At 47.9% G+C, this 14469-nt stretch overlaps 1 protein-coding gene across 1 annotated transcript in view; it reads left to right on the forward strand.

Annotated features, from left to right (window-relative positions):
* Nucleotides 1-14469, forward strand: part of LOC137417521 (coiled-coil domain-containing protein 42 homolog) — a 91576-nt gene that overhangs the window by 50730 nt on the left and 26377 nt on the right. The window contains exon 7 of the mRNA XM_078785588.1: nucleotides 9742-9963. Within this exon, the coding sequence (XP_078641714.1) occupies nucleotides 9742-9963 (222 nt within the window). The remainder of the gene's footprint in view (nucleotides 1-9741; nucleotides 9964-14469) is intronic.

A 14469-nucleotide genomic window follows, 5' to 3' on the forward strand; every position in this document is an offset into this window, starting at 1 on the left:
TCAAAAAGGGGAAACCTTGTAAATTCGTATTTGTGCCACAGGGAATGAAAAGTCCTGTACACAATCAATAATAATAATAATAATCTATCTATATCTATAAAAGAAAGTTTTTGTTTGTTTGTTTGTTTGTCTGCACGCGCTAATCTCCTGAACGGTGAAATATAGGAGGAAACCTCAGAAACAAAATATGTCGGGACGGACCCCGGGAAGGTTATAGGCTAAGTGGTGAGGCCGGTCGAGGCCGCTTTGGCCGGGCTGGGCCCATTTCGCAATTAAAAGCTGAGCTGAATTATAGTAGTAAATCTTCTACGGCCGCGCGTAAAAGCTGAATTATAGTAGTAAATTCATTCAAAAAGAACCCGGGCAACGCCGCGTGCTTTCGGCTAGTTAATAATTAATAATCGTTTGTACACAGCTATCTCTGGGATATTTCGTTCAGACAAATTCGCCATTTGGGAATTGTTCGTGTAGAGACCACTAGATGGCGGTCCTCGTTCATGCCAACGTGTCCCGTGGTTTCCACTTCAGCTATCAGTACAGTGGAGGCGTGTGATGTGATGTTGTGACGTCATATCAAGCATATGGTCAAATGTGTCACATGTGAGTTTATTTGTATTGTAATATGTCACATGGTCCGATTAACTTGGCATTATGTAACATGAGATTTTTCAAAGGCCATGTGGCATGATGTGATCCCATGATGTAATATTATGCCACACGTGTGATGTGATCTCGTGTGGCATGACCTCATTATAATATGAGCGCAGGTGGCAGGATATGATGTGACCCTACATCGGACGTTGTGACCTTGCTTGGCATGATATGATATGATATGATCTGACCCTGCACAGCATGATGGCATATGATGGTGTGATGTGATATGATCTGATCCTGCATAGCATGATGGCATATGATTGTGTGATGTGATATGATCTGATCCTGCATGACATGATGGCATATGATGGTGTGATGTGATATGATCTGATCCTGCATGACATGATTGTGTGATGATATGATCTGATCCTGCATAGCATGATATGGCATATGATGGTGTAATGTGATATGATCTAATCCTGCATGACATGATGGCATATGATGGTGTGGTTTGATATGATCTAATCCTGCATGACATGATGGCATATGATTGTGTGATGTGATATGATCTGACCTTGCACAGCATGATGGCATATGATGTTGTAATGTGATATGATCTAATCCTGCATGACATGATGGCAAATGATTGTGTGATGTGATATGATCTGATCCTGCATAACATGATGGCATATGATTGTGTGATGTGATCTGATCCTTTATAACATGATGGCATATGATTGTGTGATGTGATATGATCTGACCCTGCACAGCATGATGGCATATGATTGTGTGATGTGATATGATCTGATCCTGCTTAGCATGATGGCATATGATGGTGTGGTTTGATATGATCTGATCCTGCATAGCATGATGGCATATGATGGTGTGGTTTGATATGATCTGATCCTGCATAGCATGATGGCATATGATTGTGTGATGTGATATGATCTGATCCTGCATAGCATGATGGCATATGATGGTGTGGTTTGATGTGATCTGACCCTGCATAGCATGATGGCATATGATTGTGTTATGTGATATGATCTGATCCTGCATAGCATGATAACATATTGTTGCGGATCTCCCGAAGCCCGTCCACGTTACAAAGGGGGGATTAAACCCTTTTCCCCCCTTGGGGCTTCATGTCCATGAGGCCGAATCGCCACTTCCGCAGCAAGCGTGAAAAAGGGTATCGGGTCGACGCCGCACGTACCTTTGACCCACGCTGCCACGAAAACTGGGACCGGACCTTGCACAAGCCACGCTAATCGAGTACGCCCGGGCAGTGTGCGTATCGCGTGACTTGTGCCGTTACCTTTTATTGAACCTGATTGAGCGGTTCTATTCGTACGATGCTAGGCCAATAGACACAAAGGACGGAACGATCAAATAAAAGGAATAACACAATTGATTACTAATGTACAGTGATTCAAAGAGACACAGAGCAGGCACTTAAACAATGTTAACTTATCCCCAGACAAAGGGCCCAATCACTCACGCGGGGAAAAAGAAGAAGAACAGGTTCACGCGCCAAGCGCACCTTGCCGTCGGTCGCTCCGGGACAGCTCGCCTGGCGTGGCCCTCTGGTGGTCACGGCACATATGCTTGGAAACGCAGGCAGGAGGTCACGGCACAAGTCACGTGATACGCACACCGCTCGGGCGAGGAGGAAATTGCACGTCTGTGGCCCGGAATGGGTCATCTCCACACAGCGCGATTAATACAGCGACAGAGCGCAGGGCACGGGGAGGGTTTGTGTACAACGAGGCTATTACAAGTTCAATTCAAGCGCTTCGACTTGTTCAGGGGCAGGGCGACTCTCTCTCCTCGTCTCTCGTTCTGACGCGTTCAGCTCTGACGAACTCCCATGAACTCTCACAGCTCTCTCCTCTGCTTTGTTTTCACCCGTTCTGACCTGGTGGGCTCGGGGCAGGGGGGCCTTATATGGCCCCTCCCCGATCTTACCCGAATGTTCCAAGCCCCGCCTCTTGCTGCCGTTGTGAGCCACTCCCCTCGAGCTCTGATTGGTGGCCCGTTGCTTACCGGCCACTCCCCCTGCAGCTCCTCCCTTCGGCCTTGCCAGACTTGTTCAGGCCGAAGCACATGGTATTCCAGCATAATTGAGGCCTACTCACTGGCCTACTCAACGCAAAACTTACACAGGAAAGGAGACTACCTTCCATTTACAAAGAAATAACTATACTACAGCGAGGCTACATGTTGTGGTGCGTCTACCTACGAGGGGGGGTCATCCTTTATTTTAAAAACTGCAACACTACACCCCTCTCTCACCAGACTTGTCCCGAGTCGAACCCATCAATGGAACGACCGGTAGAGCCTGGCATGCAAAATTAACATTACGTTTAAATGTGACACATAGGTGTGGTTCCCCCTAGCATTTACTCTGACCCACGTGTGTGACAGTTTTAACACTAAATATGTCCCTCCTATTGTGTGGAGCAGCTATCTAACAGTTTCACACCCACAACTACCCGAGTATTTCCGGAATTTTCAAACTAAACACATAGCCGGTGGGTACATTCTTATATTTACAAGCACGTATATTTACAATTCTATGACCCAGGACCTGTACTTTTTGGAAGAGAAGATTGGAGGGGAGAGAAACAACAAAACACTCAATGTGGCACTTGCTGCTTGCATCTTGCATCTTGCATCTTCTGTGTGCGTATATCAAAGCCTGCTGGCCCTGACCGGCATACAGGCCATTTGAAGCATCAGGGCCATCTAAACTTACACATCTTCTTTCCGAGCAGACAATAATAAACAATTGCACACACTTTCCTTTATTTTTCATTGCCACTCAAACAAGTGGTCCGAAGTGCAAGATGATTTTGCAGCAAGATGCTGCACAGCAGAGGTGCAAAGCCACAAGGCTTGTGGTCCATAAGTGACAAGGTGCAGCAAAAGACATGGCAGCAAGATGGTTTGGCAGGAAGGTGCTGCACAAGTCGGCTGCACAGGTGCAAAATGGGTGCAGTAAAAGATGGTTTGGCAGCAAAGTGCTGCCCAGTTCGGCTGCACTGGTGCAGAATGTATGCTGCATAGTTCGGCCCCCCCAAAATGGTCCTGGGGCGGGGAGGGAAGACAAGGCACAACAAGTAAGCGGAAAAGTCGCAGTAGCACATGAAAAACAAGGTGACCAGGCACCACCATGCCTGGTGCGGTGCGAGGGAAGCGGTAGAGCGAGCAGAGCAAACTCATCCCTAGCCGTCCGTACCCCCCATCGTTGGCTACACTACCCTAGCCCCCCTTGTATTTATAATCCGTCCCTACATCCTGTCTCCCATATCCCCCTCTATACCAAATTCAGCCCCAACTCCCTCCCAGGAAGGAAGGGATGGAACACAACAATGTCTCACTTACGTCATGATGCGTCTCACTTCTCAAACAGCTTACAGAGCCTTGGTGTGGAGTTCGTTCTCCTCGGTGACTGGCTGTGGATGGTGCAAAGGGATTTCTCATCCTAACTACGCTAATGACATTACTCATCTAAACTACCCGGTGTCATACCCTGCCAATCGGCCTCTTTAACCTATGTGGTTCTAAGAACCCGAATTCCCATTGCCTACACTGTGGTGCCCTCCGAATTTGGGTCTCACTCCCAACAAATTTTCAGTCTGTGCCCTCGCACAATTTCGGGGCTGGATCGTGTGGCTCTACCAGCAGGTCTAACTTCCTGCGCACCTCCGCCACTGAAGCCGCCACCCGAGCTTACCTGCTCCTCGCGACTACCTGACTGGGGAAAGCCCTCCCTGGCACTGACCCCCTGATGCCCACCTTGGCATTGGGCAACCCGGGTCCTCTCCGGGGATCCTCGGGGCCCCACTCAACAACTACCCTAACCGGCTCCCAGAGCCTACCTATGGCCTCACCTGGCCGACAAACTACCAGTGGCGGAGTGCCCCAATAACCATACGCACCAATTAAGCCACACACCCAGCCATTTCACAGACTCATGCACCCAACAAAACACTACTTTCTACTACCCGCACCACAGGTGTCAATATCCATGTAAATTTACCGATGCCCTCTACCTGGCTTTACACTACCCACCCCGGGCTTTCGCGAATGGGTTCCACTCCCCCCATTCAGTCTTTCCCACCATGCACTCCACACCAATCATTCCACACTTACTACTTTCACACACCAAATATCCCGCGCCCCATTTTTCTCACACACCTCAACACAATTCCATTTATTTTCCACAATTCCTCAAACACACAGCATCATCTACCGACCTAATTTCCCCTAACACTGGTGCTTCCCCGTCATCCCTTTAAACTAAGCACACCCTGTTCTTTATCAACCACCTAAACTCTCTACGTCCCCTCTATAGTTCAGGTATCACTACTTAAATCTCATGTCCCTAAAGTCTTCTAATTCCCTAACATTATCCTAGCCCTCCCTCGGCTAGCTTTGGTGCCCCATGGAGGCAACCATTGCTGGCACCCCCATGTGCCGATCACTGCCATCCCTCTAAACTAATGCTCATGGGCCCCCCATGTGAGGAATGGTTGTACTACCATTCTTCCACGTGGGGGGGGGGGTACACTACTCTCATCAGTCCGCTACACTACGATCCCCTCCATGTGGAGGTATATTGTCGCTGCTCGGCCTCGAAGGGCCGAGCGATTCATGCGGGTGGTTGGTCGCCTGTATGTGGTGTCCGTCAGGCATTTTCGATCCAAGGGGGGAGGGATGGATGGGCCCAGGTTCAGGGCTCCATCCCTGCGTGGGGCCTCGCGGTCCCACGCACGATGACCCAACCGGCCACCATCCGGGCACCTTACCCGACTAGGTGCCGGCTCCGAAATCTCCTACCTCCCCTTGAACCCGGCCGATCGCCTTTGCCGCCATTCGGCACCAACCATACAGTGCGGGGGCCGGAGGCACGAATCATGCACGCCGGTCCTTGTGAAACTGACGCAGCACCGATCCCCTCTGGTCCCTGCAGCACACAACTCACCGGGGGCTCACGTACGCTACTCGTCCCGCTAAGCTCTACCCCGCCGGTCAGTGTCGATGCATGAGCCGCGTCCTCACCACGCGTGACCCACTCCACACTCGCACACCCAGGCGCACACGCGCCCCCCACACACTCCATTACCGCACAACCAGGTGCACACGTGCCTTCCACATACTCCGTTGTCGCACACTCTGGTGCACACCACCCAGGCGCTCACGCACCTTTTACACATGCCGGTGTCGCACACTCCGGTGCACACCCCTCTGTTACACACTCGGCCCTCACACACTCTGGTGCACACTCCTCCATTACACACTCTGTAACACACTCCGTAACCGCACACTCTCGCTCATACTCTGGTGCACACTCTTTTTCACACCACACAATGGGCCCTTCGCAAATCGTACCACCCTCACTCGTACACCGCACAATGGCCCCTACGCGAACGCCCGGGTCTCGCCTTTCTCCCAAGCGCGCCTAGAACCAGTTCGCACCAAACACATTCGCGCCGTTTTCTCTACTCACTGCAGGGCCCTCCTTCTCCGCCAGCTCCTGCAAACTTTTTATTTCGTTAGCAGCAAGCACGGCATCACGGTGCAAACACAGACTCTGCGCGTGTTCCATTACCTTCTCCCCTGATTTATTTTCTGTTTCTCCTTGTGTCTTTTTAATTCCATTTATTTCTTCTTTTTCTAATACGACGATCGTCAGCGCCCCAATTTTCTCGTCCAATTCGACATTCGTCGGCGCCCCTTAAATTTTCTTTTCCAATGCAATGATCGCCGGCCCCTCTACACCCGACGTCACTACTCCCATGGCCCCCGTCAATTTGGCTGTCCTTCGCTCTACCTCGCTCCCCACGCGTTCCCCACACCGTGTCACCTCGTCGCGTACAACTGCGACCTTCCCACTCAACCTGCGCCCAATGTCCTCCCCTGCCTTTTTCATGTCCTCCATTAACTCTGCCCTCATCCCTTGCCTATAGCACCTGGATTCGTCTAGCATGGCATCCATTTTTTTTCCAACCCTTCCATGTTACACCTCCATTTTTCCATTTCCCTTCTTGGTTTGTCCCACATTTCTTTAATTCCCCCCCCCCCCCAATGCGTCCACTTTTGCATTCATTTGGGTCCGGAATAGTTCAATGTTAAATGCGGCTCGCACAGCGGGCTTGGCTGCCGCTGCCACGTGCGAGGCGCCGCCATTTTCTTCCCCTGGTGCCGCACCCTCGCCTGCTTCCTCCACTACCAACTGTCCCTGTTGGTCCTGGGCCGTTAATTCTACATCTTCATCTATTATTCCCACCGGCATTTGACCACCTTGGCCAGCCATGGTACGAATATAAATTTGATGTTACAAACTAAATTTTGTTCGCTCGTAATTTTGAGCGCGTGAAGCGCACTGTAGGTCCAATTATCCCACTCCCAGACACCAATTTGTTGCGGATCTCCTGAAGCCCATCCATGTTACAAAGGGGGGATTAAACCCTTTTTTCCCCTTGGGTCTTTGTGTCCACGAGGCCGAATCGCCAATTCCGCAGCAAGCGTGAAAAAGGGTATTGGGTCGACGCCGCACGGACCTTTGACCCACGCTGCCACGAAAACGGGGACCGGACCTCGCACAAGCCACGCTAATCGAGTACGCCCGAGCGGTGTGCATATCACGTGACTTTTGCCGTTACCTTTTATTGAACCCGATTGAGCGGTTCTATTCGTACGATGCTAGGCCAATAGACAGAAAGGATGGAACGATCAAATAAAAGGAATAACACAATTTATTACTAATGTACAGTGATTCGAAGAGACACAGAGCAGGCACTTAAACAATGTTAACTTATCCCCAGACAAAGGGACCAATCACTCACGCAGGAAAAAAGAAGAAGAACAGGTTCGCGCGCCAAGCGAGCCTTGCCGTCGGTCGCTACGGGACAGCTCGCCTGGCGTGGCCCTCTGGTGGTCACGGCACGTATGCTTGGAAATGCAGGCAGGAGGAAATCGCGCGTCTGTGGCCCGGAATGGGTCGTCTCCACACAGTGCAATTAATACAGCGGCAGAGCGCAGGGCACAAGGCACGGGGAGAGTTTGTGTACAACGAGGCTATTACAAGTTCAATTCAAGCGCTTCGACTTGTTCAGGGGCAGGGCGACTCTCTCTCCTCGTCTCTCGTTCTGATGCGTTCAACTCTGACAAACTCCCACGAACTCTCACAGCTCTCTCCTCTGCTTCGTTCTCACCTGCTCTGACCTGGTGGGCTCGGGGCAGGGGGGCCTTATATGGCCCCTCCCCGATCTTACCCGAATGTTCCAAGCCCCGCCTCTTGCCGCCATTGTGAGCCACTCCCCTCGAGCTCTGATTGGTGGCTCGTTGCTTACCGGCCACTCCCCCTGCAGCTCCTCCCTTCGGCCTTGCCAGACTTGTTCAGGCCGAAGCACATGGTATTCCAGCATAATTGAGGCTTACTCACTGGCCTACTGAACGCAAAACTAACACAGGAAAGGAGACTACCTTACATTTACGTAGAAATAGCTATACTACAGCGAGGCTACATGTTGTGGTGCGTCTACCTACGAGGGGGGGTCATCCTTTATTCTCAAAACCGCAACAATATGATTGTGTGATGTGATGTGATCTGACACTGCAGAGCATGATGGCATATGATGGTGTGATGTGATATGATCTAATCCTGCATAACATGATGGCATATGATTGTGTGATGTGATGTGATCTAATCCTGCATAACATGATGGCATATGATGGTGTGATGTAATATGATCTTACCTTGCACAGCATGATGGCATATGATGGTGTGATGTGATATGATCTAATCCTGCATAGCATGATGGCATATGATTGTGTGATGTGATATGGTCTAATCCTGCATAGCATGATGGCATATGATGGATGGTGTGATGTGATATGATCTGATCCTGCACAGCATGATGGCATATGATTGTGTGATGTGATATGATCTAATCCTGCAAAGCATGATGGCATATGATGGTGTGATGTGATATGATCTGATCCTGCATAGCATGATGGCATATGATGGTGTGGTTTGATATGACCTCATCCTGCATAGCATGATGGCATATGATGGTGTGATGTGATATGATCTGATCCTGCATAGCATGATGGCATATGATTGTGTGATGTCATATGACCTGATCCTGCATAGCATGATGGCATATGATTGTGTTATGTGATGTGACCTGATCCTGCATAGCATGATGGCATATGATTGTGTGATGTGATATGATCTGATACTGCATGACATGATGGCATATGATTATGTGATGTGATATGATCTGATCCTGCATAGCATGATAGCATATGATTGTGTGATGTGATATGATCTGATCCTGCATGGCATGATGGCATATGATTGTGTGATGTGATATGATCTAATCCTGCATAGCATGATAGCATATGATTGTGTGATGTGATATGATCTAATCCTGCATAACATGATGGCATATGATTTTGTGATGTGATATGATCTGATCCTGCATAGCATGATGGCATATGATTGTGTGATGTGATATGATCTAATCCTGCATAGCATGATAGCATATGATTGTGTGATGTGATATGATCTAATCCTGCATAACATGATGGCATATGAGTGTGTGATGTGATATGATCTGATCCTGCATAGCATGATGTGAGCACAACCAGGCGCATATGATGGTGTGATGTGATGTGATGTGACCACACATGACATAATGTAACTTCACATGGCATGAAGTAAAACTATATGACCCCTACGTAGATTCACGTGGCACATGATATGACCCCTAAATTGCCTGATGTTGCAGGGCAATTCACCCCAAATCCACTTTATTGAAATACCGACTTCTTTCCTGGAAGTTCTAGCAGTGTCCATGTGTGTGACTCTATAATAAGTCCCCATAGACGTACATACCTTTTTTTACCTCTCCAAACTCCCCCCCCCCTTCCCACGCCTCCTCCCCCCAAGCCCTCTCCCTCCCACAGATCTCCCGATGTCCCTGCTCTTCATCTTGTTCTCCCGCTCCCTTTATCATATGTTTTATGTGTCAGTTTGTCTTTTTGTGATCAATGTTAGCTCTTACACGAGCCTCGATCTTGTATACAAAAAACCCCAAAAAACTGTGGTCCACGTTTTCACCCAAAACCCTGTAGTTCCAGGATATCAAAGAGGTGACGGCTCGCTACGACACGCTGATGAAGATGCAGAACGCCCTGGCACAGAAGAACGCCGACAACAAGGAGCTCATGCGGCAAGAGCAGCTACGCTTGCACCAGTACATCGGTGACAATAACGACGACATCCTTCGCTGTAACAAGGAGGTGGTGGAGCTTCAGGCTCAGCTATACACTGCACGAAGCGAAACTACCGAGTGGGTTCGTTCATACTCACATGTGCACTCGCTCTTCTATACCCTTGTCATTATGCTCACTTGCACACGCACTCACCTGTATGTTTACACTGCTGTCGTGTTTTCATTCACACTCGCATGTGCTCACTCTTCTGCACACTCACCCTTGTACACACTCAACCTTCTACACACGCTCTTTTCTACAAACTCATCCTTCTACGCACTCACCCTCGTCCTTATGCCCACCTGCACACACACTAACCTGTATGTTTACTCTCGTCGTAGTTTTGTTCACCCTCACATGTGCATTCATTCTTCTACACACTCTCTTCTACACACTCTCTTCTACACACCCTCTTCTACACTCACTCTTTTACACTTACACTTCGACACTCTCTCTCCAACAGACTTTCTTTGACACATACTCTTCTACAAACTCTCTTTCACACTCGCTCTTCCATACACGCTCTTCTACACTCTCTCTTCTACACTCTCTCTTCTAAACACTCTCTTTTACACTCTCTCTTCTACACAGGCTCTTCTACCCACTCTCTTCGTCACACTCTCTTCTACACTCACTCTTCCACACTCTCTTCCACACTCACTCTTTTACACTTACCGGTACTCTTCGACACTCTCTCTCCAAAAGACTTTCTTTGACACACACTCTTCTACAAACTCTATTCTACCCACTCTATTCTACCCACTCTATTCTACCCACTCTCTTCTACCCACTCTCTTCTACACACTCTTTTCTACACACTCTCTTCTACACACTCTCTTCTACACTCACTCTTTCACACATACTCTTCTATACACACTCTTCTACACACACTCTTCTACACACTCTCTTCTACACACTCTTCTACACACTCTTCTACACACTCTCTTCTACACACTCTCTTGTACACTCACACTTTCACACATACTCTTCTATACACGCTCTTCTACACACACTCTTCTACACACACTCTTCTACATGCTCTCTTCTACACACTCTCTTCTACATTCGTTCTTCTACACACGCTCTTATACACTCTCTCTTCTGAACTCTCTCTTCCAAACACTTTCTTCAACACTCTCTCTTTTACACAGGCTCTTCTACCCACTCTCTTCTACCCACTCTCTTCTACCCACTCTCTTCTACAAACTCTCTTCTACACTCGCCCTTCTATACACGCTCTTCTACACTCTCTCTTCTACATTCGTTCTTCTACCCACTCTCTTCTACACACACTCTTCTACATGCGCTCTTCAACACACTCTCTTCTACACACACTCTTCTACACACTCTCTTGTACACTCACTCTTTCTCACATACTCTTCTACAAACTCTCTTCTACACTTGCTCTTCCATACACACTCTTCCACACTCTCTCTTCTACATTCGTTCTTCTACACAAACTCTTCTACACACACTCTTCTACACACTCTCTTCTACACTCTCTCTTCTGAACTCTCTCTTCCAAACACTTTCTTCTACCCACTCTCTTCTACCAACTCTCTTCTACACTCGCTCTTCTATACACGCTCTTCTACACTCTCTCTTCTACACTCTCTCTTCTACACAGGCTCTTCTACCCACTCTCTTCTACCCACTCTCTTCTATGCAGGCTCTTCTACGCAGGCTCTTCTACCCACTCTCTTCTACCCACTCTCTTCTACCCACTCTCTTCTACCCACGCTCTTCTACCCGCTCTCTTCTACCCACTCTCTTCTACCCACTCTCTTCTACCCACTCTCTTCTGCACACTTTCTTCTACACACTCTCTTCTACACACTCTCTTCTGCACACTCTTCTACACACTCTCTTCTGCACACTCTCTTCTACATTCGTTCTTCTACACACACTCTTCTACACACTCTCCTCTACACACTCTCTTCTACACTCTCTCTTCTACACAGGCTCTTCTACCCACTCTCTTCTACCCACTCTCTTCTATGCAGGCTCTTCTACCCACTCTCTTCTACCCACTCTCTTCTACCCACGCTCTTCTACCCACTCTCTTCTACCCACTCTCTTCTGCACACTTTCTTCTACACACTCTCTTCTACACACTCTCTTCTGCACACTCTTCTACACACTCTCTTCTGCACACTCTCTTCTACACTCTCTCTTCTACACAGGCTCTTCTACCCACTCTCTTCTACCCACTCTCTTCTATGCAGGCTCTTCTACCCACTCTCTTCTACCCACTCTCTTCTACCCACTCTCTTCTACCCACTCTCTTCTACCCACGCTCTTCTACCCACTCTCTTCTACCCACTCTCTTCTACCCACTCTCTTCTACCCACTCTCTTCTGCACACTTTCTTCTACACACTCTCTTCTACACACTCTCTTCTGCACACTCTTCTACACACTCTCTTCTGCACACTCTCTTCTACATTCGTTCTTCTACACACACTCTTCTACACACTCTTCTACACACTCTCTTCTGCACACTCTTCTACACACTCTCTTCTACATTCGTTCTTCCACACACACTCTTCTACACTCTCTCTTCTACACTCTCTCTTCTGAACTCTCTCTTCCAAACACTTTCTTTTACACTCTCTCTTCTACACAGGCTCTTCTACCCACTCTCTTCTACACACTCTGTTCTACAAACTCTCTTCTACACTCGCTCTTCTACATTCGTTCTGCTACACACACTCTTCTACACTCTCTCTTATAAACACTCTTCTACCCACTCTCTTCTACACACTCTCTTCTACACACTCTCTTCTACACTCTCTCTTCTGCACTCGCTCTTCTAAACACTCTTATACACTCGCTCTTCTATACACGCTCTTCTACACTCTCTCTTCTACATTCGTTCTGCTACACACACTCTTCTACACTCTCTCTTCTAAACACTCTTCTACCCACTCTCTTCTACACACTCTCTTCTCCACACTCTCTTCTACACTCTCTCTTCTGCACTCGCTCTTCTAAACACTCTTATACACTCTCTCTTCTACACAGGCTCTTCCACCCACTCTCTTCTATGCAGGCTCTTCTGCCCACTCTCTTCTACCCACTCTCTTCTACCCACTCTCTTCTACCCACTCTCTTCTACACACTCTCTTCTACACACTCTCTTCTACACCCTCTCTTCTACACTCTCTCTTCTACACTCTCTCTTCTACACTCTCGCTTCTACACACTCTCTTCTACACACTCTTATACTCACTCTCTTCTACACACTCTCTTCTACACACGCTTATACACACTCTCTTCTACACACTCTCTTCTACACACTCTCTTCTACACACTCTCTTCTACACTCTCTTCTACACACTCTCTTCTACACACTCTCTTCTACACACTCTTATACACATTCTCTTCTACACACTCTCTTCTACACACTCTTATACACACTCTCTTCTACACACTCTCTTCTACACTCTCTTCTACACACTTACCCTCGTCCTTATGCTCACCTGCACATGAACTCACCTGTATATTTACTCTCCTGTCATGTATTCATGAATTGTTTTTGCATTTTTTGTTTAACATTTGCAACGAAATGTTTTCAAAATCCTAAGGATATGCAATGAAACCGTTTAACCCGAGTCCTCCAAAACGTATTCTTCACGCATTTTCACACCGAAACCTTCACGCATTTTCACACCGAAACCTTCACGCATTTTCACACCGAAACCTTCACGCATTTTCACACCGAAACCTTCACGCATTTTCACACCGAAACCTTCACGCATTTTCACACCGAAACCTTCACGCATTTTCACACCGAAACCTTCACGCATTTTCACACCGAAACCTTCACGCATTTTCACACCGAAACCTTCACGCATTTTCACACCGAAACCTTCACGCATTTTCACACCGAAACCTTCACGCATTTTCACACCGAAACCTTCACGCATTTTCACACCGAAACCTTCACGCATTTTCACACCGAAACCTTCACGCATTTTCACACCGAAACCTTCACGCATTTTCACACCGAAACCTTCACGCATTTTCACACCGAAACCTTCACGCATTTTCACACCGAAACCTTCACGCATTTTCACACCGAAACCTTCACGCATTTTCACACCGAAACCTTCACGCATTTTCACACCGAAACCTTCACGCATTTTCACACCGAAACCTTCACGCATTTTCACACCGAAACCTTCACGCATTTTCACACCGAAACCTTCACGCATTTTCACACCGAAACCTTCACGCATTTTCACACCGAAACCTTCACGCATTTTCACACCGAAACCTTCACGCATTTTCACACCGAAACCTTCACGCATTTTCACACCGAAACCTTCACGCATTTTCACACCGAAACCTTCACGCATTTTAACACCGAAACCTTCACGCATTTTCACACCGAAACCTTCACGCATTTTCACACCGAAACCTTCACGCATTTTCACACCGAAACCTTCACGCATTTTCACACCGAAACCTTCACGCATTTTAACACCGAAACCTTCACGCATTTTAACACCGAAACCTTCACGCATTTTCACACCGAAACCTTCACGCATTTTCACACCGAAACCTTCACGCATTTTCACACCGA

This window comes from Myxine glutinosa, chromosome 1, assembly GCF_964187855.1.
Source record: "Myxine glutinosa chromosome 1, kmMyxGlut1.1, whole genome shotgun sequence".
Taxonomy (NCBI): Eukaryota; Metazoa; Chordata; class Myxini; order Myxiniformes; family Myxinidae; genus Myxine; species Myxine glutinosa.